The sequence below is a fragment of the Mirounga angustirostris genome, unplaced genomic scaffold, assembly GCF_029215605.1.
Source record: "Mirounga angustirostris isolate CCGP_5_RB_7025 unplaced genomic scaffold, mMirAng1.0.hap1 SCAF_1, whole genome shotgun sequence".
NCBI lineage: Eukaryota > Metazoa > Chordata > Mammalia > Carnivora > Phocidae > Mirounga > Mirounga angustirostris.
Genome location: NW_026991709.1, coordinates 213,810,896 through 213,833,907, shown reverse-complemented (window position 1 = coordinate 213,833,907; position 23,012 = coordinate 213,810,896). Strand labels below are relative to the sequence as shown.

The following is a 23,012-nucleotide window of genomic DNA, read 5'->3' as shown; positions in this document are numbered from 1 at the left end:
TGTTGGGAGCCGAACTGCCGGCAGGCAGATGAGACACGCGGGGAGCGCCAGCCTGTCAGTCAGGACCCAGGAGGCGGGGCCTGGGAGATCTGCCCAATCGGGGACCACAGGGGCGGTGCCGGGATTACCGTCCAATCAGAACGTGAAGGGCCGCAGGCCGCCCTATCACGGTGCGGGGAGCGCGGTGTCCCGGAGAAACGCCCAATCAGGGCCACGGGGAGTTAACTCCGAAACCCCATCCAATCAGGCCTCAGAACCTGAAACATCGCCCAATCGGGGCGCGGGGCCTGTATACCATCCAATCAGGCCCGAGGGAGGGCCCTGGTGGCCTGGTAGGTGCGGCTCGCAGCCGGTGCCGGCCGCCGCGCTGCAGTCCCGAGCAGCCCGGGTGCGGCTGAGCGCGGCGGGGCGGACGCCGGGAGATCCGGGAGCGGGGCCCCGAGATGGTGAGCGCGGGGGCCGGAGGGGTGGCTCGAACCCGCCAGAGCGAAGTGGAAGCGGCCGCGGTGGGGGGCCTCCCCATGCCCGTGGGTCCGCAGCTGCGTCCTCGGCGGGTGGGACTGGGGAGGGAGGCAGCGACGAGGGGAGGGCGAGGCTGGGATTCGGGCGGGTGTGCAACCTAACGGGAGCCTGCTCCTTGGTCCGTTACAGGTAGAGACTAACCAGGTGAGTTGTCCCACGAAGGCAACTTGACTTGCAGCAGATGAGCAGACCTCAGGGAGTGACTCCAAGTGCGCTGCTCCCCTGCCGGGTGTGATGGGCTGCTTTGATTCAGGGTCAGGATGAATATTCAGAGGGGAGCTTGGGCATTGCCTGTAAAGGGGTTTTAGGATTTCTTTTCCTTTAGTGCCTGTGGTTCTTGGTCACGCCTTTTCGAAGAATGAGGAGGTAGATCAGAGGAAGAGTGGTGGGCAGCAAAGCAGTATTTATTGAGCAATAGTGTAAAGCTCCCAGAGAGGGTGGGGGATCTGAGAGGGTTGCCCTTGGAGTTTCTAAGTTTAGGGGTTTTTTAGGAACTCTTTGGCAGAACTATCTTAAGCAACCGGGGTGTGCCCAGTGGTGCCAGTCCGGGCTTTGATCACACATCTGTCTACCTGTGAGGTTAATGTTTAGGTGCTGATGGTCTTTTTGGGCTGACACCTGTGGGCTTATGTCTTAACTGCCTCTCCGTCGTGATGGTGACAAATGCTTTGTAGTTAATTGCTTCATTTGGGGACATTTTGCTGAAGTCATTTCTGCAAAGGCTGCAACACTGAATGCTGATGTGGTCCTGTCTAAGCTGCAAAACAGGATGTTAGTGTGGTTTTGTCTTAGCTGTCCCCGCTCCCTGTCTTCTCGTTGGGGACCCTGGCTCTGACTACCTGACTGTCCAACTAACTCCTGACACTAACTCCTAACAAAGGCAGGCATAAGGTTGCCCAGAGGTAGTTAGAAAGCATTTCTAGAACACCTGCACCCAAGCTGAGGGTAATGAAGCCAGTGCTCCGCTGGGGGACTGAGACTTCACATTTTAATCCCGCAGAGGTGACTCTTGGGAGTGGGGAAGAGGCCCTTGAAGGGCCTGCTCTGAGAGCCGGGATCCACTGCTTGGGGTTTGGGCTCTTATCTCGGGGAAGGAATGCAGGACTTCGCTTACTTTTGAAGCGGTGGTGAGAGATGTATTGTCTCTGATGCGGTTTGGCTCTTTCCAGGCCTGGTAGAGACGGTCTTTGTGATGTAATTTTGGAATGTAGGTCAGGTTTGGTGGGGTGATGTCCGGAGTCGAGGACCAAGAAAGAATTCTTGAGATGTCTTTGGTGCAAAATGGTGGTTTTATTAAAGCACGGGGACAGGACCAGTGGGCAGAAAGAGCTGCAGCCCAGGAGGTGTGAGGGGCAGCTGATTATATACTTGGGTGTTGGGGGAGGTGAGGAAAAGGGAGGTTTTTAAGAGAACTTTCTTTCTTTTTTTTTTTTTTTTTAATATATTTTTTAAAGATTTTACTTATTTGACAGAGAGAGACACAGCGAGAGAGGGAACACAAGCAGGGGGAGTGGGAGAGGGAGAAGCAGACTCCCTGTCGAGCAGGGAGCCCGATGTGGGGCTCGATCCCAGGACCCTGGGATCATGACCTGAGCCGAAGGCAGCTGCTTAACGACTGAGCCACCCAGGTGCCCCAAGAGAACTTTCAAATGCTAAGGAAGACCCTCAGGATACTGGAGGCCTAGCTGTTGTCAAGTTAAGGTTGGTTTTCCCTCTTGCAAGGCATTCACATTAAGACAGCTCATAGCTTCCTGGAGGAATGTCACACAGATCTCACCCAGGAGTAGCGGGGGGGAGGGCTTTGTCCTCAGCTAGCTGTCTGCACCCTCATCATTTCCCCCCTTGAACAGTTTTGACCCTTCAGTCTTTAAGTTTTGAATGTGGATGGTCTCATATGTAACTTCTTCCTGCTGAATAGGGGTATAGAAATGTTCCTACCTGTGGGTCCATATCGGTCCGTTGGGGAACATATAGGGGAGTTACTAAAGGGGGAGGCAGCTGAATCCAACGTGGACAACATATATGAAGCTCCTTTAGTAGAAACATTGTCTGTGGCCTGGATGCTCTGGTAGTGAAGGAGTCTTGGCACTGGGCAGAGAAACACCAGAAATGACAACAAAATAAGGTTAATGTTATAATGAGAAAGAGAAATTTGACTAAAAGATCTTTGATAGTTGACCTTTGATAATTTTCCTCCAGTCCAGGAGTTTAAAGCAATCACTAAAGGAAAGAGAGATCATTTAAAGCATCAGTTTGAATATTCATGTCAGTTAGAAACCCAGAAATATTTTCTTTTTTTTTTAAAGATTTTATTTATTTATTTGAGAGAGAGAATGAGAGAGAGAGAGCATGAGACGGGGGAGGGTCAGAGAGAGAAGCAGACCCCCCGCCGAGCAGGGAGCCCGATGCGGGACTCGATCCAGGGACTCCAGGATCATGACCTGAGCCGAAGGCAGTCGCTTAACCAACTGAGCCACCCAGGCGCCCCCCCAGAAATGTGTTCGTGGTAATCTGGAATGTATACACAGCATTCTGTCTTTATGATAGCACAAGCTCTACTTTGTGCGACAGTTAAAACATCTAATGCCATTCTATTTTGTAAAACTGCTTCACGCATTTGCATTACTTTAGTATTTAATAGAGAAATGCTACTTTGGGTGTTACTTAGGGCTCCTGTTATTATCCCCAAAGAATAACAAGCAAGAAGATTGTCTATACGTGAGCTGCTGTGGCAATTTTTCTGGTTTACCTCACGTTGTCTAGCTTAGGCAAACAACATTTAAGGATAATCAAAACTAGGATTTAATATCTGCAAAGGTGGGTTATTGAAGCATAGTTTTTCTATAAAATAACCCTCATTTCCAGAGATAGCCAAATCAAGACTAATTTGTTTGCGGAACAAGTCCAGTTTTAACAAACTTGGCTTAATTATTTACATAAGCTCAGCAAGAATGTTTGATCATATCTTTTAGAATCTGCTTTGCTAGAATCTGCTTATATTGAACTTTTAGTAGCCTCTCCAGGCCAGAAGCCAAGCCAAGCACTTGCCATCAGACATGTCTGCAATACCTGTAGATTTGGGCAAATTCCTCTTCTCGAGGTCCCCAAAGTATCCTGAGGTTCCTGCACCTGCCAGGAAGTGACATTCTTTACTCACCTGGGGAGGCTCCTGGGAATTCTGTAAGCAGGGTATCAGGCCAGCATTTCCAAGGGGCTTTATGGCTCAGCCCATGTTTCATAAAGTCAACCTCAGTTCCTTAAAGATGTTTGGTCATATCTGAGTCTATGCATGTCTCTCTCAAATATGACATTCCAGTCAAAGCCTTGGTAAAATAACCAATGTTTCCAATGGTGTCCTGTTACAAGGAGAACAGATTCTTACTGAATTTATGCAAATGACTCTGATTGCCAAGGAAGAAAGAATACTTAACTGGGATCTTTTGAATTTCAGAGGGTTCAGGTATGCTTTAATTTGTTTTATTATTATTTCTTTATATCACTGATGTCCTAAGAGAAAGGTCCCCTAGTCTGGAAGAGCAAATATTAGAGAACCAGGAATGTTTCAACCAAGAGTTACAAAAAAACTATAATCATTTTTCCCAATTCATTTAGTCCGTGTTACTATCCTTGTTTAGTTTGAATACAGCTTTAGTTAGTTCTGGAAATTCTTACCCATTTCAGTTTTATGATCTTAAAGATACTGAGTACCTGTATTTGTCCTAAAAGCCTTTTTTATGAATCTCCTTAAAGATGAACCATTTTACAAGAGAGTAAGAACAATAGCTATAAATGACAAAAGACTCAAAAATGGACATGGTTGCAGATCTGATGAGACATTACAATATGGCTGGCAAGGAAATCTGATTATTTCTGTGACACATAACACTTTAATAATCAAAATATTGAGTAATGGTCTTTTACCAGAACATAATAAAACTTTAGGAACTGTATATCATCTCTAGAATAGTTATAGCATTTACCCAAATGTAACCTAAGGCTTATTATTTGTTCAACAATGTTTCCAGAGTAACTTAACATACCAGGTAAAAAGGCCTAATGAGTTAAAGAGACTCCATTTACAATTTAAATTTTGGGAAAATTGTTTAAACCTTAGAAAGTTATAGCACATACCTGGATAGGATTACAGATCATTACAAAACTCAATTATTTTTTTTTTTAATTTAGCCAATATGACAATAAGAGATTCCAAAGGCAAAATGTAGGGTTACCTAGTTGTTAGCAAAACTTAGCTCTTTAATATTGAGAAGTTTTAACCAAGTAATCGAAGACCTGATAACCACAAAACATAGAAACTGGTTTTCTGGGCAGACAAAACAGAAAAAAAAACCTTTGTTTACATTTTCTTATTAGAAGCAGACCAGTAAATCAAGAAAACTTTTTTTTTTTTTTTAAGATTTTATTTATTTATTTGACAGAGAGTGAGAGCAGGAACACAAGCAGGGGGAGTGGGAGAGGGAGAAGCAGGCTTCCCGCTGAGCAGGGAGCCTGATGCGGGGCTCGATCCCAGGACTCCGGGATCATGACCTGAGCCGAAGTCAGTCGCTTAACCAACTGAGCCACCCAGGTCCCCCCCTCCCTGTCAATTTTTACCTGGGGTACCTGTGGGAAAATCTAAAGCTGGAGGTTTAAGTCCAGCAGAGCCTTCCAGGGGCAGGGGAAAGATGATGGGATGGAATAAAAGAGAGGTCATCTCGACTGTCTGCAGGAACAGAGGGGCCATGAAAGTAAGACACATCCTACAGTTTTTGTGGAGGTTGGGATTTGGGGGACAGTGCCATGAAGGCTTGCAAATATGGGACCTCTGACCATTTGGAGTGCTGGGAATAGAGGTCAAGCTAGAAATATTTATTTGCCAGAGCAAGCGTAGAAGCAAGCTTCCCACTGATCAGGGAGCCCGATGCGGGGCTCGATCCCAGGACCCCAGGGTCATGACCTGAGCTGAAGGCAGATGCTTAACTGACTAAGCCACCCAAGTGACCCTACACAAGGATTCTTTAGATGGCAAATTTATGGTTGTTAGGAAGTGCTTTTTTCTTTTTTCTTTTTTTTTTTTAAGATTTTATTTATTTATTTGACAGAGAGATAGCGAGAGCAGGAACACAAGCAGGGGGAGTGGGAGAGGGAGAAGCAGGCTTCCTGCCAAGCAGGGAGCCCGATGTGGGGCTTGATCCCAGGACCCTGGGATCACGACCTGAGCCGAAGGCAGACGCTTAACGACTGAGCCACCCAGGCGCCCCAGGAAGTGCTTTTTTCTTAGTATAGTTTCTCAATGAGGCTTGTCCTAAGGTTATTCTCTCTAAATGACCAGTCTCGTTTTAGGACAGAATTACTCTTTCACCAGGGTTCCATGGAGGGGCCGTACCCTTTGATCTGGGAGTTTGTACTGAGGAAACATCACATGAAAAGATGAGATGTTTTTCCTGAGGTATTGAGGGACAATTTTTTTTCCACTTTTTAAAAATACATCCCAAGGGTGAGTCCAAAGGGATAGCGGGGGTTTGCTCATAGTGGGAAAGCACTTCTGCCGATTCCCCAAGGGGCATCCCACCAAGGGGAATGGGCTCCAACTCAAGGTTATGATTTCAGTCAGGGCATCCACTGACCTGAGGAAGGACCAGACCTTACACGGGGTGACTGACCCTACTGGGGTGTCCCACTAAAGAGAAGGTCATGAGAAATAGCAATAGGAATCCCTGCTGGGGTGTCTCCTGCAACAGGGAGGGCTGGGCACTGGGTGGCTTTAATCTGGGTCCGAAAAAGGAAGGGAAGACTCACCACTCAGACGCACGGGAGCATGGAGGGCTGTAGATCAACGTGGCAGCTGGATACATGGGAGCAAAGGAATGAAGTGGGGGGTCCAAAGAAGCAAGGAGTCTGAGAGTCAGCCAGCATCAGGAAAGGACCCCAGCCACATCTGTAACATACGCAGATTAGCCCTGGACCAGCTGCCCTTGCCAACTGGACCACACATTGGGAACAGAGTGAGAACGCAAGGAAAGGGGTCCCTTCACCCTCTCAGATGTGGGCCAGAGACCTTCAGTTATCTGAAGAATACTCAGGTTAGACCTGCTGATGGCCAAAAAGAGAAAGGAGCGGGAGGGAAGAGTCCCCTCCCCAAGGGCAAGAGGGGAAATCCCTCACACTTTCAGGCAGGTGTGGTCCTGTGGGTTCCCTCTGGGGCTTCAGATCCTCATTGAGGAGTAACATCACCCAAAGGTCGTCAGTTCCCCAAGGAGTACTGGAGTCGGATCACTGAAGGAAAGTCCTGAGAAATTCCCGGAGAATGTGGGCAGAGCCCCAGCCCCGCAAGTCAGATGGTCCCTGTAAAGACCACCAAATGTGGGGCGCCTGGGTGACTCAGTTGGTTAAGTGTCTGCCGGAGTCCTGGGATCGAGCCCCGCATGGGGCTCCCTGCTCAGCGGGGAGTCTGCTTCTCCCTCTGCCCCTGACCCTGCTTGTACACGCTTTCTCTCCCTCTCTTTCTCTCTCAAATAAATAAATGAAATCTTAAAAAAAAAAAAAAAAAAAGACCACCAAATGTGGGGCAACCTGATCAGGTGGAGCTGACGGAAGGAGATAGAAGTTTATTGAATACACCACAAGGATTGGCAGGCAGGACAGCAGAGGAGAGTCTGTCTGCCACGAGGTGGTGATGAGGGGCTATAGTAATGGGGGATTGTGAAGGGATATGCAATCCTATGGAATTTTCCCTGTTTTGGTAACTGTGCATTACTTTGGTAAGAAGTCCATTGGTTACTTAGGGCCTCTGGCCATTTCCAGGTAGGTCACTTAATGAGCCTGTTAGCATTCAGCTGTGTAGTCACTGTGGGCCCTTTGCCTTGTTGCTTATCTTTCCAATCCTCAGGCCTGTTGCCTGAAAGCAGCCCCTACGTTATGTCGTTCCCCACCCCCCACCCCCCGTTTGCTAAAGTAACCCTGGGCTCTGTTACCATCAATCCCTCAGGGGCTCTTCTTCCTGTTGCCCTTCTCCTTGAATTCTGGGCACTGGGGTATATATTTGAGGCCCTGATGACTTCCATGATTCTTCCAGAACTGGAACTTCTCTTATGCACCAGGTGTGCCAGGTCCCTGGTCCCTGTGTCCATGCTCACAGTCCACCTGATCCAGGGAAGGGGTTGTGTCTGCTTCTGCCAGGATAGAGGGGACTGCACCAGGCTCCTTGACCTTGTTGCCTTCCAAGGAGGGATCTGCTCAAGTCAAGTGTCCACAACATTCCGAAATTCTGGTTCAAGTTCTTGGAGCTGACAAGGCTATAAATCTTTGATCAAGTCAAAGATGTGTTGTCTGGTTTTTGTGTTGCCTGAAAAAGTATTTCATTTTCCATTCTTTACCGTGCTGGTCTGCATAGATCTGCTCTGTGTCAGCAAAAATAGCCTATATTTGGGTGTATGTAAGTCTGTATCAGCCGTTGTCGTCTCCCTCTGCTTCGGGTTCCCAGCCCCTCCCATCACTGAATGCGCGGCAGCGGATGTGCTCGCGTGTTGTCACTTCCCACACGGGTGTGACTCAGGTCCTAGGAATGGAGTGTGGTTCCCTGCGTGTCACCCCCCCCCAATCCTCCCACGCACATGGGTGAGGAGGGAGCGTTGCTGCAATAGGATACGTGGGATGTTTCAGGACGCGGTGGTCTTCACGGATGTGGCTGTGTACTTCACCCCGGAAGAGTGGGCTTTGCTGGATCGTGGTCAGAGGAGGCTCTACAGAGATGTGATGCTGGAGACCTGCAGGAACCTGGCCTCGCTGGGTAAGGACGGCTCCACCCCTTCACTAGAGTTTTAGGGAATGAACGTTTCTTACAAGAGTTTGATCTTACTGGGGCGGAGGAATGGGAATATATTGAAGAAGAGACAGCCATGGTCCAAGCCTTCATGGAAACTACCTAGGGTCACATACCTTTTCTGTGAAAACAAAGTTTCATGTGTTAAATTGACTCTTCATTAGTCTTGGTCCAAGTCTGAGACTCCCTAATTTTATAGACGTGAATGTGGCCTCCAGTGTGACTCTGAGGGTGTGACCAGCACCTGCTTTATCCCTCCTTACTCATGTCTGACTGTCTTCCATTCCTCCCTCAAGAGATTGGCCCCAAATCATTGGGAATTGGGGTGATGACCAGTCTGGCTTTTTCAAGCTTGTGTTGTGTGGGGTATTGTGAAGATCTGGGGAGTCCATCACTTGCTGAGTATCAAGGAGAGAAGATGGTGGTGGCTCTTGGTGTCTTTCAAGGAACTTCCAAAAGGGAAGAAGTTGTAGGCATCTAAAGGTTGATATCCTTGGTTGAGGACCAGTTGGAACTTGATGGCCTGTAGCCTGGAGGAGACAAAGAATAGCAACATACTGATTAGTTTTGGTCCAAAGAGTAACATTAGGAGAACTCCTAGAGTGAGGGGAATAAAGGGAGTAAGGGTAAAATTGTAAGCACTTGTGGACAGATCACCCAGGAATGCAGGTGTTCCCTTGTTATTAAATCTTTTATTTTTAAGGCAGAGAGGGAAGTGAAGACCCTGGATGTAGGGATTAGTAACCATGGGCCAGTGGGTGAAGAAGACAGTTGAGTTATAAAAAGGAAACGATGGCTATGGCAAGCCCTATTTCTAATAAGATGACACAGGAAAAAAAAAAGAGAAGACTTGTAGGTCATGGAATCTTTTTGGAGAGTGATGTTAGATCTTTGAAGAGATCACAGGATAGGCATCCGTGGTATTTGCCAGGGGATGATTCCAGGGTTTGACTCTGGAGCAATGGATCCAGTCAGGGACTCCTGGTACCTTGATGGCTGTAGGGGAAGATAAAAGAACCAGGAAAAGCCCTTTCCACACAGGTTTTAGTTGGCATTTAGAGAAGCCCCCTTTTCAGACCTTGATTAGACTTTGTTCATTAGGTTCATATAGAGAAGGTGCCTCTTGTTGGATAGTGGAAACTATTAGGCTGTATTTTTTAAAACCTGTTGAAATTTGGATAAAGAGATAATATGACTTTGTATCCCTAGAGTCTCTGGCTCTACCAGGAGGTCTGTAGTAAGAAGGATTGCTCATAGAGGACTTCAAAAGGACTCAAACCCAGGGCCTCCTTGGGAGCTACATGACTACAGAGAAGGGAAATTGGCAGGGCTTCTTTCCAGTTCAGTGATGTTTTTTGTGTGAGTTTTTAAATAATACCTTTTAGGTAGTGGTTGGCCCTTTCCACCTTCCCAGAGGACTGTGGCTTTCAAACACAGTGAAGGTGGTATTTGATACCCAGTACTTTGGAGACAGATTGAACTATGGTGGCCACAACGGAAGAGTCCATTGTCACTCTGAAGTGACTTTGAGATGCCAAATTAGGGGATAATTTCATGCAGAAGTTTGTTGACTACTCAACTGCCCTTTCAGTCCATGTCGGGTATGCGTCTATCCACCCTCTGAAGGTGTCAAGAAGCATGAGAGGAGGTATTTGTATCCTCTGCCTGGTGGCATCTGAGTAAAAATCCATCTGCCAGTCTTCTCCAGGGTAGGATCCATACCTCTGTATTGGTTGGATTAATCGAGGTTGATGGACACCCTGGGTTGGTATATGTGTGAGGCAAGAGGAGGTTATTTGTTGAACCACCTGGGAAAGTCCTTTACCTTGAAACATTCTGGAAATGACAGTTTGTAAGGCATCTTGTCCTAAATAAGTAGAGTTATGAAGGGCTTTAATTAGTTTCCATTGGCAATTTTGAGGAATGGCCAATACTTGAGTGGGGGAGCAAATGAGCAAATTGTCCACATATTGAAGGGTAGTTCCCCCCTCAAGTTGTTAGTTTTGTGAATCCTTAGAGATGGCTTGGCCAAACAGATGGAGGGGATGCTCTCCCTGAGTCCCTGTGGGAGTATTGTCCAGGTAAGTCGTTGGGTGGGCCACAAGGGGTGGCCCATTCAGATGCAAACAGAAATTGGGATTGTTGAGCCAATGAGATGGAAAAGAAGGCATCTTTAAGGTCCAGGACCATAAACCCAGAGACTGTTTGGAGGAATGGTACCCAGGATGACATGCGGATTTGGCATGGTTGGGTTAGGGATGCAACAGCCTCATTAATGGCTCACAGGTCATGGACTAGGTGATAGCTGTTTCCTTTTTTTAACTGCTAGGATGGGAATGTTGTAGGGTGAAGTTGTGGGGATAAGAAGCCCATGTTTTAAGACTTGGCTCAGGTTGTGATCTCAGAGTTGTGAGATTGAGCCCCACATTTGGCTCTGCACTGGGCATGGAGTCTGCTTAAGATTCTCTCTAACCCTCCCCATCCCTCTCTCTTTCTCTCTCTCTCTCTCTCCCTCTCCCCCTTCCCTCTCCCTTCCTCCCTCCCTAAAAAATAATAATAAAATAAATCCTTAAGACTTTACCAAATACTATTAGAACTAACAAATGAATTTAGAAAAGTTGCAGAACACAAAATGAATATACCAAAATCTGTTGCTTTTCTTTCTCTTTCTTTCTTTCTTTCTTTCTTTCTTTCTTTCTTTCTTTCTTTTCTTTCTTTTTCTTTCTTTCTTTCTTTTTCTTTCTTTCTTTCTCTTTCTTTCTTCCTTTTTTCTTTTTTTTTTTTTAAGATTTTATTTATTTATTTGACAGAGAGAGATAGCGAGAGCAGCAGGAACACAAGCAAGGGGGAGTGGGAGAGGGAGAGGCAGGCTTCCCACCGAGCAGGGAGCCTGATGCAGGACTTGATCCCAGGACCCTGGGATCATGACCTGAGCCGAAGGCAGTTGCTTAATGACTGAGCCACTAGGCTCCCTCTCTCTTTCTTTCTTTCTCTCTCTCTCTCTTTCTCTTCCTTCCTTCCTTCCGTCCTTCCTTCCTTCGTAGGTTCCGTAGCCAGCATGAACCCAACATGGGGGCTTGAACTCATGACACTGAGCTGAGATGAGGAGTCAGATGCTTAACCGACTGAGCTACCCAGGCAACCCTCTGTTGCATTTTTTTTAAAATATTTTATTTATTTATTTGTCAGAGAGCACAAGCAGAGGGAGAAGAAGGCTCCCCGCTGAGCAAGGAGCCCAATGTGAGACTCGGTCCCAGGACCTTGGGATCATGACCTGACCCAAAGGCAGACACTTAACTGACTGAGCCACCTAGGCATCCCCCTCTGTTGCATTTCTGTGTCAGAAAGAGAAATTAGGAAAACAGTCCCATGTTCAATTCTTTCAAAAACAATAAAATGCTGTGAATAAATGTAACCAAAGAAGTTGAAAGACCTGTGCTCTGAAAGCTATAAGACATTTAATGAAGAAAATTGAAGATGGACATAGTAAATGGAAAGATAAACCTTTGTCATGCCTTATAAGTATTAATATTGTTTAAAAATGCTCAGACTTTGAAAAGCACTCTACATATTCAATGCAATCCATATTCTATACAATAGAAATAGTGTTTTTCAAAGAACTTTAGCAAAAAAACAAAACCTCTAAAATTTACATGGAAACAGAAAACATTGCACCTAAACAAAGCAGTGTTGAGGAAACATATTCAAGTTGAAGATACAACAACCCCAGATTTCAAACTGTACTACAAAACTGAAAAATCAAAACAGTATGACATTGGCACAAAAACAGACACATAAACCAAGGAAACAGAATAGAGTCCAGGATTAAACCCATGTTTATATGGTCAAATTATCTACAAAAAAAAAAGGAGTTGAGTATATACAATGGGGGAAAGACTGTCTCTTCAGGAACTGGTGTTAGGAAAATGAGACAGCTACTTGCAAAAGCATGAAACTACCTTATTACACCTTACACAAAAGTAAACTCTATGTGGAGTCCATACCCAAGTGTAAGACTTGACACCCTATACTTATTTTTTTTTTTAAGATTTTATTTATTTATTTATTTGACAGAGTGGGAGAGGGAGAAGGCTTCCCGCCAAGCAGGGAGCCCGATGCGGGGCTCGATTCCAGCATCCAGGGCTCATGACCTGAGCCGAAGGCAGAGGCTTAATGACTGAGCCACCCAGCCGCCCCTGAAACTGTATACTTCTTCAGACAGAACAGAGGCATTAAACTCATGGACATCAGCCTTAGCTATATTTTTGTGGAATTATCTCTTCAGGCCAGGGAAACAAAAGGAAAAATATAAAATGGGGTAGAGGAACATAATAGACATTTTCCCAAAGAAGATATAGAGATGGACACTAGGCACATGAAAAGCTGCTCAGTAACAATAATCATCAGGAAGTGCAAATCAAAACCACAATGAGATATCACCTCAAAGCAGCCAGATTGGCTGGTGTCAAAAAGATAAGAAATAACAAGTGTTGGTGAGAATGTGGAGAAAAGGCAACTCATCTTTGCTGGTGGGAAGGTACTTTGGTGCAGCCACCGTGTGGGAAAGAGTATGGAGTTTGCACAAAACAGTAAGCACAGAAGGACAGTATGGTCCTTAACTGCACTTCTGGGTGATTCACCTTAGAAAAAAACTAACACAAAAAGATACGTGCACGACCACGTTCACTGTGGCATTAGTTACAGTACTCAACATATGGAAGCAACCCATGTGTCCATTGACAGATGAATGGATAATAAAGATGTGGTATTCACATACAAGGGACTGTTACTCAGCCATATAAAAAGGGTAAAGTCTTGCCATTTGTGACAACATGGATGGACCTAGAGGGTATTCTTCCGAGTAAATAAGACAGAAAGACAAACACCATATTTTATTTATATGTATAGTCTAAGTAGCAAAGTGAACAAGCAATAAAAGGAAAATGGAAACGGACTTAAAAGTATAGAGAACAGGGGCACCTGGGTGGCTCAGTTGGTTAAGCGACTGCCTTCGGCTCAGGTCATGATCCTGGAGTCCCGGGATCGAGTCCCGCATCGGGCTCCCTGCTCGGCGGGGAGCCTGCTTCTCCCTCTGACCCTTCCCCCTCTCATGTGCTCTCTGTCTCTCTCATTCTCTCTGTCTCAAATAAATAAATAAAATCTTTAAAAAAAAAAAAGTATAGAGAACAAATTGGTGTTTACGAGATTGGAAGGGGATGGAGGGATAGGTGAAATAGATGAAGGGGATTAGTCAGTACAGAGTGACACTTTTTAAATAAGTTGTAGGGGTGGTGCCTAGGTGGATCAGTCGGTTAAACATCTGCCTCTTGATTTCAGCTCAGGTCATGATCTCAGGGTCATAAGATTGAGCCCCTCATCAGGCTGTGCACTCAGTGGAGATTCTGCTTGAAGATTCTCTCCCTCTGCCCTTCCCCCTCCCGAACTCTCTAGCTGTCTCTCAACATAATAAATAAATAAATCTTAAGTAAGTCACGGGAATGAAAAGTACAGCAGAGGGAATATGGTCAGTAATATTGTAGTAGTTTTTTATAGTGACATGTTAATTACACTTAGTGTGGTGAGCATTTTGTAATGTATATAATTGTTGAATCACTGTGTTTTACACCTGACGCTAATTGATGGCCAATATACTTCCACAAAAGAAAAGAAAGAAAGAGAGAGAGAGAAAGATAGAAAGAAAGAAAGAGAAAGGGAGAGAGAAAAGAAAGAAAAAAGCTCACACTCACCATCATCAATGAAATTGAACCCTAAAGTAAGAGCCCATCTTCCAGATTTCTTGTCACCCTCCAAATCCTTCCTCACGCTCGGCTGTTCTCCAGGGGCTGGGCAGCAGCCACACACACCATCCAGCCTCCCAGTGGCAGTTGGGGCAGTCCAGGCAGTCTTCACCAAGGGCCTCTGTGCCTTCAGAACATCCCAGCAACCCTCAGTTGGACCAGGTTCTGGAGAAGGGAACAGCATTTGGACATGTCCATTAGAAACATGACTCAGTTATGTTCAAGAAGGGTGATTTTGTCACTCACCTGGCTTCCAAGTTGGACCGTTCATTCATCCTCACCCACATTGCAAGCCTTTCTGTATTCCTCTTAACAGAGGTAGAGTGCGGGTGTATCTTGCCCAGGTCCTTTCTACTTTCCTTTTCTGATAATACTTATCTCCACATTAGTCTCCATCAATTTTGAAGTATTTCTGAGTAAACGGGCTGCCCTTCATACACTTTTCCTCTTACTGCCAAAGTCCCAAATCACTAGGGTCCTCAGAATTTTTCTTCGGTCACTTGTCCATTCTTCCTGATGAGCTTCATTTACATTTTGTGATGAGTATATGAATAGAAATCGACATATGGTCTATTTTCTTACCTTTAAACATCAGATCATTCCCAAGAAATTACATTATGCTACCAATTTTTGCAGTTTGTCCCAGTCAGGATAAAAGGAGTGCATCGAGGACTCAGCAGAATATTTTGCAGAATGAGTTACCCAGTGAAGAGAAAATAGTCGTATTTACAAGAAATGATTCGTGTTCTGTTTTTGGAGAAAACCGGAAATTTCATAGCAGTGGAGATCAGACCCAAACCCAGGAGGGGCATTTGAGGTGAGTGACACCCCTGCAGGAGAAGGGGATCAGGGCAGATTGTGAGACTAATTTGAAATTAGAGAATAGCTGAAAACATACTTCAACAATTGTATGGTCGGAATTTTCATACAACAAAGCTTTTATGAATGCATTCTAGATCCTGATCATCTGAAAAACAGTTCAGTTGGAAACAATGGTGAGAAAAACTATTATCTGAGAAACCTAGAGTGTTATGACTGTTTGAGTCCTCAGCCAGTGCATTAAGCTTGTTCCTCTTTGTTACCATGGAGACAGTGCCACAAACATGCCCATTCATTGAAAATGGCCATTATGTAAATAAGCATTAATAAACATCAATAGGTCATTAATAAAGAGTTTGGTTATAATCATTATTCCCTAACAGTGTGCCTTCCTATTTTGAACAGACATCATTTGGTGGAGCGTGTCTATGAAAGCAATGAAGGTAATCAATGTGGAGAAACCGTGAGGCAGATTACAAGTTTTGCTGTGCATGAGGATTGCCCTCCTGGAGAAAAATCCCATGAATGCACTAAGTGTAGAGAAGCCTTCACAGATGGTTCTTTCCCTGAGAACCCAGGAAGATCTCATCCTGGACACAAACCTAGTCCCTGTGAGGAATGTGGGCCAGCCTGTAGCTGTGTCTTGAGCTTTAGCCCTCATGTTGGCGCAGACCTTGTAGGGAAACCCTATGAATGTCAGGACACTGGGAGAGGATTGAAGAGAGAATTGAAGAGTCTCAGTAGTAAAAAGTCTTTAGAGTGCAAGAAGTGTGGAAAAGCTTTCACTCACACCTCATCCTTTCAGGGTCATGTGCGAGGTCACTGTGGACAGAGAGTCCATGCGTGTGATGTGTGTGGGAAAGCTTTTATGTATCACTCCTGTCTTACACGTCATGTGAGAACTCACACTGGAATGAAACCCAGTGATTGTACAGACTATGGGAAAGCCTACATTTGCCTCTCATACTCTCAAGATTACTCAAGTAATCAAACTGGGAAACGAATTTTTAGATGTGGGCAGTGTGGGAAAGCCTTCACTCGTCAGGCCTACCTTCTAGTGCATGTGAGGACACACACTGGGGAGAGACCCTATGAATGCCAGCAATGTGAGAAGACCTTCACAGATCGTGGAAATCTGCGAGAACATGTGAGAACACACACTGGGGAGAGACCCTATGAATGTCAGGAGTGTGGGAAGACCTTCAAGTATAACTCAGGCCTGCGAGCACACATGAGGGCACACACTGGGGAGAGACCCTATAAATGTCAGCACTGTGGGAAAGCCTTCACTGGTCACTATTCCCTTCTAGTACATGTGAGAACACACACAGGGGACAGGCCCTATGAATGTGTGGAGTGTGGGAAAACTTTCCAGAAGTGTGAACATTTTAAACGTCACATGACCACGCACAGCACAGTGAAACCCTATGAATGTAAGGAGTGTGGCAGAGCCTTCCGGGATCGCACAGACCTGCGAATACATATGAGGACACACACTGGGGAAAGACCCTATGAGTGTCAGCAATGTGGGAAGACCTTCAGACATCTTGGAAATCTACGAGGACATGTGAGAACGCACACTGGGGAGAGACCATATGAATGTCAGCAATGTGGGAAGACCTTCAGGTATAACTCAGACCTGCGAGAACACGTGAGGACACACACTGGGGAGAGACCCTATAAATGTCAGCAGTGTGGGAAAGCCTTCATTCGTCGCTACACCCTTCTAGTACATGTGAGAACACACACAGAGGGTGGACGCGTGGAATGTAAAGAGTGTGGGAAAGCATACAAGTTTCCCTCATCCCTTCGAGTGCATATGAAGAAACACACTGGGGAGAGACATTCACTAGTCACCGCTCCCTTCAAGAACACGTGAGGATGCGCAGTGGACAGTATCCCTTTGACTCTAAGGACTCTGGTAAGATCTTCCAGTGTCCCGTAGACCTGCAAGTACGTGTGATGACACTCACTAGAGCAGAACCCTAAGAATATCTGCACTGTGAGAAAGCCTTCCATTGCCCCTCTTCTCTTCGAGGACACATGTGAAAAGCACAGTGATGTGAAACCCTATGAACTTAAGAACCATGGAAAAGCCTTCAGGTACCTCATCAATCTGGGAGCACAGACACGATGCGGGAAAGCATTTATTCTCCCTTAAAATCGTTTTTAAAATGCCACCCAGTACACTGGAGATGAACCTGAATGGACATAATTTTGGGAAGACTTCCAGTATAGAACTTCATATATTGTTCATGAAAATTCTGACGGGACAGAAACCGTTTCATTGTTATAAACATGGTTTTGTTTTTGCAAGTGCCTCTTCCTTGATAGAGATGCGAAGTGTCTTAATTCCTAGTTCATGTCGCTGATGTGAACGCTAATGATGGTCAGTGTCCTTTGTCCTCTGCATCTTTACAACATATACTTTGTTATCTCAGACTTGGAGTAATCACATGGTTATGTGAAACATGTCTCTTTTCCATTACAATGTCTCTTAGAACCAGGGGTGATAAGAATGTGTCTGTTTGGGGTGGTGAGGATAATATAACTTTATATAATTTTAGAAAAAGATTTCTTGAATTATACATTCCAAATGTTCCCAGTGTATGATCATGACACAAGACTTGTACTGTTGAAAGTTCTTTTATGTTGTCTGTTGCAGATACTGGAGTTTCCTGATTCTATATCACCTCTTTTCAGTCTTTATTATTGAAAGATATATTTTCAGGGCACCTGGGTGGTGCAGTTGGTTAAGCATCCAACTCTTTGGTTTCAGCTCAGGTTGTGATCTCAGGGTTCTGAGATCAAGCCCTGCATCAGCTCTGTGCTCAGCTCGGAGTCTGCTTGAGATTCTCTCTTCCTCCCCTTCTGCCTCTCCCCCCTCTAAAACAAATAAATCTTAAATAAAAAAAGAAAGATATATTTTCACTTCAGTTCTCTCTTTTTATTGAACAGTTGTTAAAATTCTCTTACTGGTTTATCTTGTCTTATCTGGGACTAACTTTTGATGTCTGTGGTCTTTCTTCCAAATTGTGGCTTGGAAGAACATCCCTTTGCACTATATGTTTCAGGTTTGCCTGTTTATTTCCATGATCAGTGATTGTGCTAGAAATACCAGGGAGGTGCTTTCCTCTAGCCCCCAGGAGATCATGTCTGGAGTGCCCAATACCCTTAACATTAGCCAGAACACCTGGCTAAAAGTTGGCATCTGGTTAATTTTGGACGTAGGAGCCTCTTCAGTTTTATCCACATTGGAGGTAAAAACCCATCATCATTTCCACAATATAACAGTCCTGAGGTACCCGAAAGGCATACCAACTATTGGACTAAATGTTTGTAGTTTTACCCTTGGATAAGGTATATGGCCAAGTAAGAGTGTGTAACTCATCCTATTGGGTTGGCTGTCAAGGGGAAATGTACTGCTGCCTTAGGACCTTCAAAAGAATTTGCAGGGCGATTGGATGACTCAGTCGGTAGAGCGTGCAACTCTTGGTCTTGAGCCCCACACTGGGTATAGAGATAACTTAAAAAAATATATTATAAAATAAAATCATAAAGAATTTGGAATAGCATGCCCAAGTTGTTATTTACTATTTTCATCCTTTTTAAAAGACACATCAGTAAACTATGAAAACTCTTTATTGTTTAGAGGAGTGACATGTAAAATGCCATAGGAAGTCAAAACATGATGTGTCCACATTAAGCAGTCATGAGGGGTTTTGCCTGCATCCAAATGTCTGGTTCTAAGATCAGCTACCCTAAGTATTGATCTTGAGTTTGAGCAAACTGCAAAATTTGATACTTTCTGTCCCTTTAAGCCAAAAGTTTAACAGATAGATGGTGTCCTCCATTGAAGGGAAGCAGAGAATGAAATTATCTCCATATTGTAACAAAGTAGAAATGCAAAAAACTCTGTCACCCAGAGCAACCTTAGCGGTTTGTGAAAAGGAAGAAAATTCTCTGTGGGTCCCTGGGGCATGACTGTCCAGGGGTATTTCTGTGCTTCCAAGTGAAAGGAAAAACTGGCTACACTTACCAACTGGAATACTAAAAATGTACTGCATAGATGAATTACAGTGGAAAATTTGCTTTCAGTGGCGATGGATGTCAGCCCATTGGGTTAGGAACAACAGAGCGTGGAGGGATGAAAATGTTATTTATTGCTGAGAGGTCCTAGACAGATGTCCATTGTCAGCCATTGGGTTTTCTCAGGAGGGAAATGGTGTTACAGGGCATAGCGGAGGGGATCGTGAGACACTGAGGCTTTTAAACTTCTATCATGGTCTTGATGCCCTGAAGGGAATCTTTATTTATAGAGTATTGTCTTGTTCTGCCAAGAGATTTTGAAAGATATAATTTTATCTTGATCGGAGGTACACTGTGGATTCTGCCAGTATCAGCTGAACATGTTGCCCATAAAGAACAAGGTAGCTGATCCAATAGGAACCAACGACCAGTGTTCCCAGGCTCTGCTGTGGTGCCATCAGAGACCGAGGGTAGAAAAGAGGCCATGGGGTCGTGTCCTTCCCCTGGTGGATTATTTTGATCACTGCTGCCAAATTCTGGAATTATTTCCCCGTTTGAGGGAATCAAATTCTGGCATGATACTTTTCTAAGAGATGTCAGGTGCACACATGAATAGAGGAGAAGTAACTAAGGAGAAGGTATCTCTCCAAGGGCCTAGACGAAAAGAATAGGCTGAGAGACAGGAACCTGTGGAGATTTTTAAGAGGCCCCCACTGTTAGAGCTGTTTTAGTCCTTGTGGGCAGGGGCTGCTTTCCATCAGGGAGTTGGCCACCAGGAGTGTAGTTCTGCTGTTAACAAGGACAGAGACTCATTCCCAATGCGGAGGTGGTTACATCAGCTGCTTACGAGGGAGGACTGGGAAGAGCCCCTGGAGGTCCCTGGAGTCCCATCATTGGGAATGAGGAGGACATTGGAACAGCCAGCTGGAGGGATGCAGGTGCCTGGAGTGCTTGTTTGTAACCAAGTTTTTTTCACTGTCCTGGCTCTTTGCAATAATAGCAGAAAGTACAGGTTTTTAAAATCTCGTGTAGTGGGCTTTCATATGCCGTAAGTGAAAATTGGGAATTTATTGGTCTTTCATGTTAGTGACTCATCTAGGATGTGAAGAGCTTGTCTGTCAAAGTACCTAAATCTGGAGTGGACATAGATTCCCATACACCCTGGTTCCTTTTACCTAAAAGAGAAAGAGCTCAGTTCTGCCCATAAATAGAGTTAAGTGCATTCAGTACCTAAAGTTCATCGAGAATTTTTTTTTTTAGGATTTTATTTATTTACTTGAGAGAGAGAGAGCACAAGTCTGGGGGGACAGGCAGAGGGAGAGGGAGATGCAGACTCCCCACTGAGCAGGGTGACTGATAAGGGACTCAATCCCAGGACCCTGGGTTCATGACCTGAGCCAAACACAGACACTTAGCTGACTAAGCCACCCATGCACCCCCAGAATTTTCTTTAAGGACAATTTGGAGTCCATTATGATCATCATGAAAGGGTCCATCAGGTTTTTGCGTGCAAGTCTGGATTTTGTTCCACTCGACAGGCTTAAGGAAAGATCCTACAATTGCTCAGTAGTATTTCCAGTGAGTGATATAGCATCCCTGCAGAAACATGGGTTTCTGTTTCCCCGATACTTTCTTTAATGTTCCTGTGGGGCCAGCTTCATCCAGTGTGTGTCTGGCCCTCACCAAGAAGCACATGAGCTAACTGGTATAAATCTGAGAAACCAGGTTGGTAAGTTTGAATAACAAATTCTTCAGCACACCTACGGGGATACTTCATCACTTTGGGGAAAGTCTCGCTTGCAGTTCAGCCTTAGTCCAGGCAAGTTTATTAAACCCCAACCTTATTGGGGTTTATTAAGATCCCCATTGGGGTCCATTTTGATAGGTTCAGGAGAGGAAGGACTGGGGCGGGAAACAGAAAAAGGGAACTTTAGTGGGAGGATTCGAAAGACGGTGGGGGGTACACAGGAGGTGGGGAGAAAGCAGAGGGAGGAGAGGGCACTGGAGGCCTGGTCTGCACATCATGTGGCTGCCACCTGTCTGGAGACAAGATGGGGGAGGGGAAAGTGGCTCAGAAGCCATTTTGACACCTTTCAATGGTTTGTTTACTTCTGTTAATTGATTTTTGCAGAGAGCAACTTAAGATCCTGATAATGTTTGGAAACCAAAATTCCCATTAAAATAGGCATCCCATTTGCTTTTGACAATTTTAGAGCCATGGCTATCCAATTTGGGTTCTGTAAGAGTCAGTTTGGGGAGATCAGAAGTCTCCAGTAATGGCCATTGATGTTCTAAGTTACTTCTGATAAAGTTAGTCCATTTAATTAGAAATGTGCATGAGGAGAGACTGTACTTTTTAAACATAAAACCAGAGGGGTGCCCTCAAAGCATTGTTATGACTGGGATCCCATTTCTTGGGTTCTTTAGAACAAAAAGAAATTCCTAAAAACCACTGCTTCAATAGGAACAGGCTGTTCCCAAAAGGGCTTGGTCCAAAGGCCAGCACAGTTCCAGGCAGGAACAGTCTGATTCCACACTTTAGTTGGACCAAAGGCCAACACTTTTCCCACACGCAGTTTATGACACCAAGTAAGTAAACCTTAACTGTTGGTTATTTCACCAGCAAAAATGGGTTTATACATAATAATAAGAATTGCAAATAAGGACATGCAAGAAATGGCAAATCCGGGGCAAATCCAGAGAACAAAAGAGAGGCCACTCTTTTGCAGGAAAGGGGAGAGTTGGGAGGGGTTACTGTCAAGACGAAGTCAACTTGGGGAAACTGGTCTTTTGAAGATGGTGGCTTCTCATTGTTAGAGCTGTGACCGTCTCTCATTGGCTGAGCTGTGACTGTCTCTCATTGGCTGAGCTCTGACCATCTCTCATTGGCTGAGCTCTGTCTCTCCTTGGTTGAGCTGTGACTGTCTCTCATTGGCTGAGCTCTGACCATCTCTCATTGGCTGAGCTCTGTCTCTCCTTGGTTGAGCTGTGACTGTCTCTCATTGGCTGAGCTCTGACCATCTCTCATTGGCTGAGCTCTGTCTCTCCTTGGTTGACCTGTGACTGTCTCTCATTGGCTGAGCTCTGACCATCTCTCATTGGCTGAGCTCTGTCTCTCCTTGGTTGAGCTGTGACTGTCTCTCATTGGCTGAGCTCTGTCTCTCCTTGGTTGAGCTGTGACTGTCTCTCATTGGCTGAGCTCTGACCATCTCTCATTGGCTGAGCTGTCTCTCATTGGCTGGCCTGTTGCTGGGCGGAGTAAAGCTTTCTCACTGTGGCAGGGGAAGTGAAGCTGTGTCCACTTGAAGCTCTGTTCCTCTTGTGTGTACAGCTGACCAGGGGTTAGATAGGAGAGCACCCACTGCTGGTCTCCTGCCTTCATCTTAGCAAGGGTTCCCTTTAACAACCACCTTTATTCGTAAAAACTAGTCCATCCTAATGGAGAAACCCTTAATATTGCTTATGTAATGGCCTCAGACAAAGAACACCAGGAGTCATGGTCTTGCCGCTCAAAGAGTGAGTGAGGGGAGCCTGACACACGCATCTTCCCTACTTGTCGGTCAGTGACTAGAACAAACCGCATTCCTGGTGAGCTGAGTCTTAGCAGTGATGGGAATGACATGACTGGGTGCTCCAGACATAAAGTAAACCTTGAGAAAAATAATTTCAGGAAATGTTGCTTCTCATTGTTTGTTGTCCAGATAGCTCTGAGATGTTTACGTGAAAATCGATACCAGAACAAAAACATCCCCATATCTCACTTCCTCTTGCTACTAATTGTGCTAAATAACCACAGGACGTTTCTTCCCGTGATGGATGGGTAAGGGGTTGGTCATGCTTCACCCAGTGGTGTCTCCTTGTATTAATTCCAGTGGAGGAAAGATGGGCCGTGCCTTTCTCTTTCCTTCCGACCACTCACATTTCTGTTGATCTGCCCCCAGTTGACACAGGTCAGTTTCTATCTCCATCAGACGGCCCCCAGGGATGCTCCTCCTGTTCAGCACAATTCAGCACAATCCCCAGCA

At 45.2% G+C, this 23,012-nt stretch overlaps 1 protein-coding gene across 3 annotated transcripts; it reads left to right on the top strand.

Annotated features, from left to right (window-relative positions):
• Positions 1–294: 294 nt before the first annotated feature.
• On the top strand, positions 295–18,584 carry LOC123834252 (zinc finger protein 77-like). Of its 3 annotated transcripts, none has more exons than XM_045863339.3 (4): positions 295–446; positions 8,182–8,308; positions 14,776–14,956; positions 15,364–18,582. In XM_045863339.3, the coding sequence occupies exons 1-4, from the start codon at positions 444–446 to the stop codon at positions 16,835–16,837; spliced, it is 1,785 nt and encodes a 594-aa protein (XP_045719295.1). In that variant the 5' UTR covers positions 295–443; the 3' UTR covers positions 16,838–18,582. The 3 variants fall into 3 exon arrangements, with proteins under 3 accessions (XP_045719295.1, XP_064430455.1, XP_045719294.2); XM_064574385.1 differs by lacking the exon at positions 295–446 and adding an exon at positions 2,007–2,223 and having other exon boundaries at positions 15,364–18,584; XM_045863338.3 differs by lacking the exon at positions 295–446 and having other exon boundaries at positions 7,110–8,308; positions 15,364–18,584.
• The last annotated feature ends 4,428 nt before the right edge of the window (positions 18,585–23,012 follow it).

Coding starts and splice junctions, on each gene's coding strand:
- LOC123834252 (XM_045863338.3), top strand. CDS start 7,840: ATGTGTTGTCTGGTTTTTGTGTTGCCTGAAAAAGTATTTCATTTTCCA. Junction 8,309..14,775: donor CAGGAACCTGGCCTCGCTGG/GTAAGGACGGCT, acceptor CAATTTTTGCAG/TTTGTCCCAGTCAGGATAAA. Junction 14,957..15,363: donor ACCCAGGAGGGGCATTTGAG/GTGAGTGACACC, acceptor TATTTTGAACAG/ACATCATTTGGTGGAGCGTG.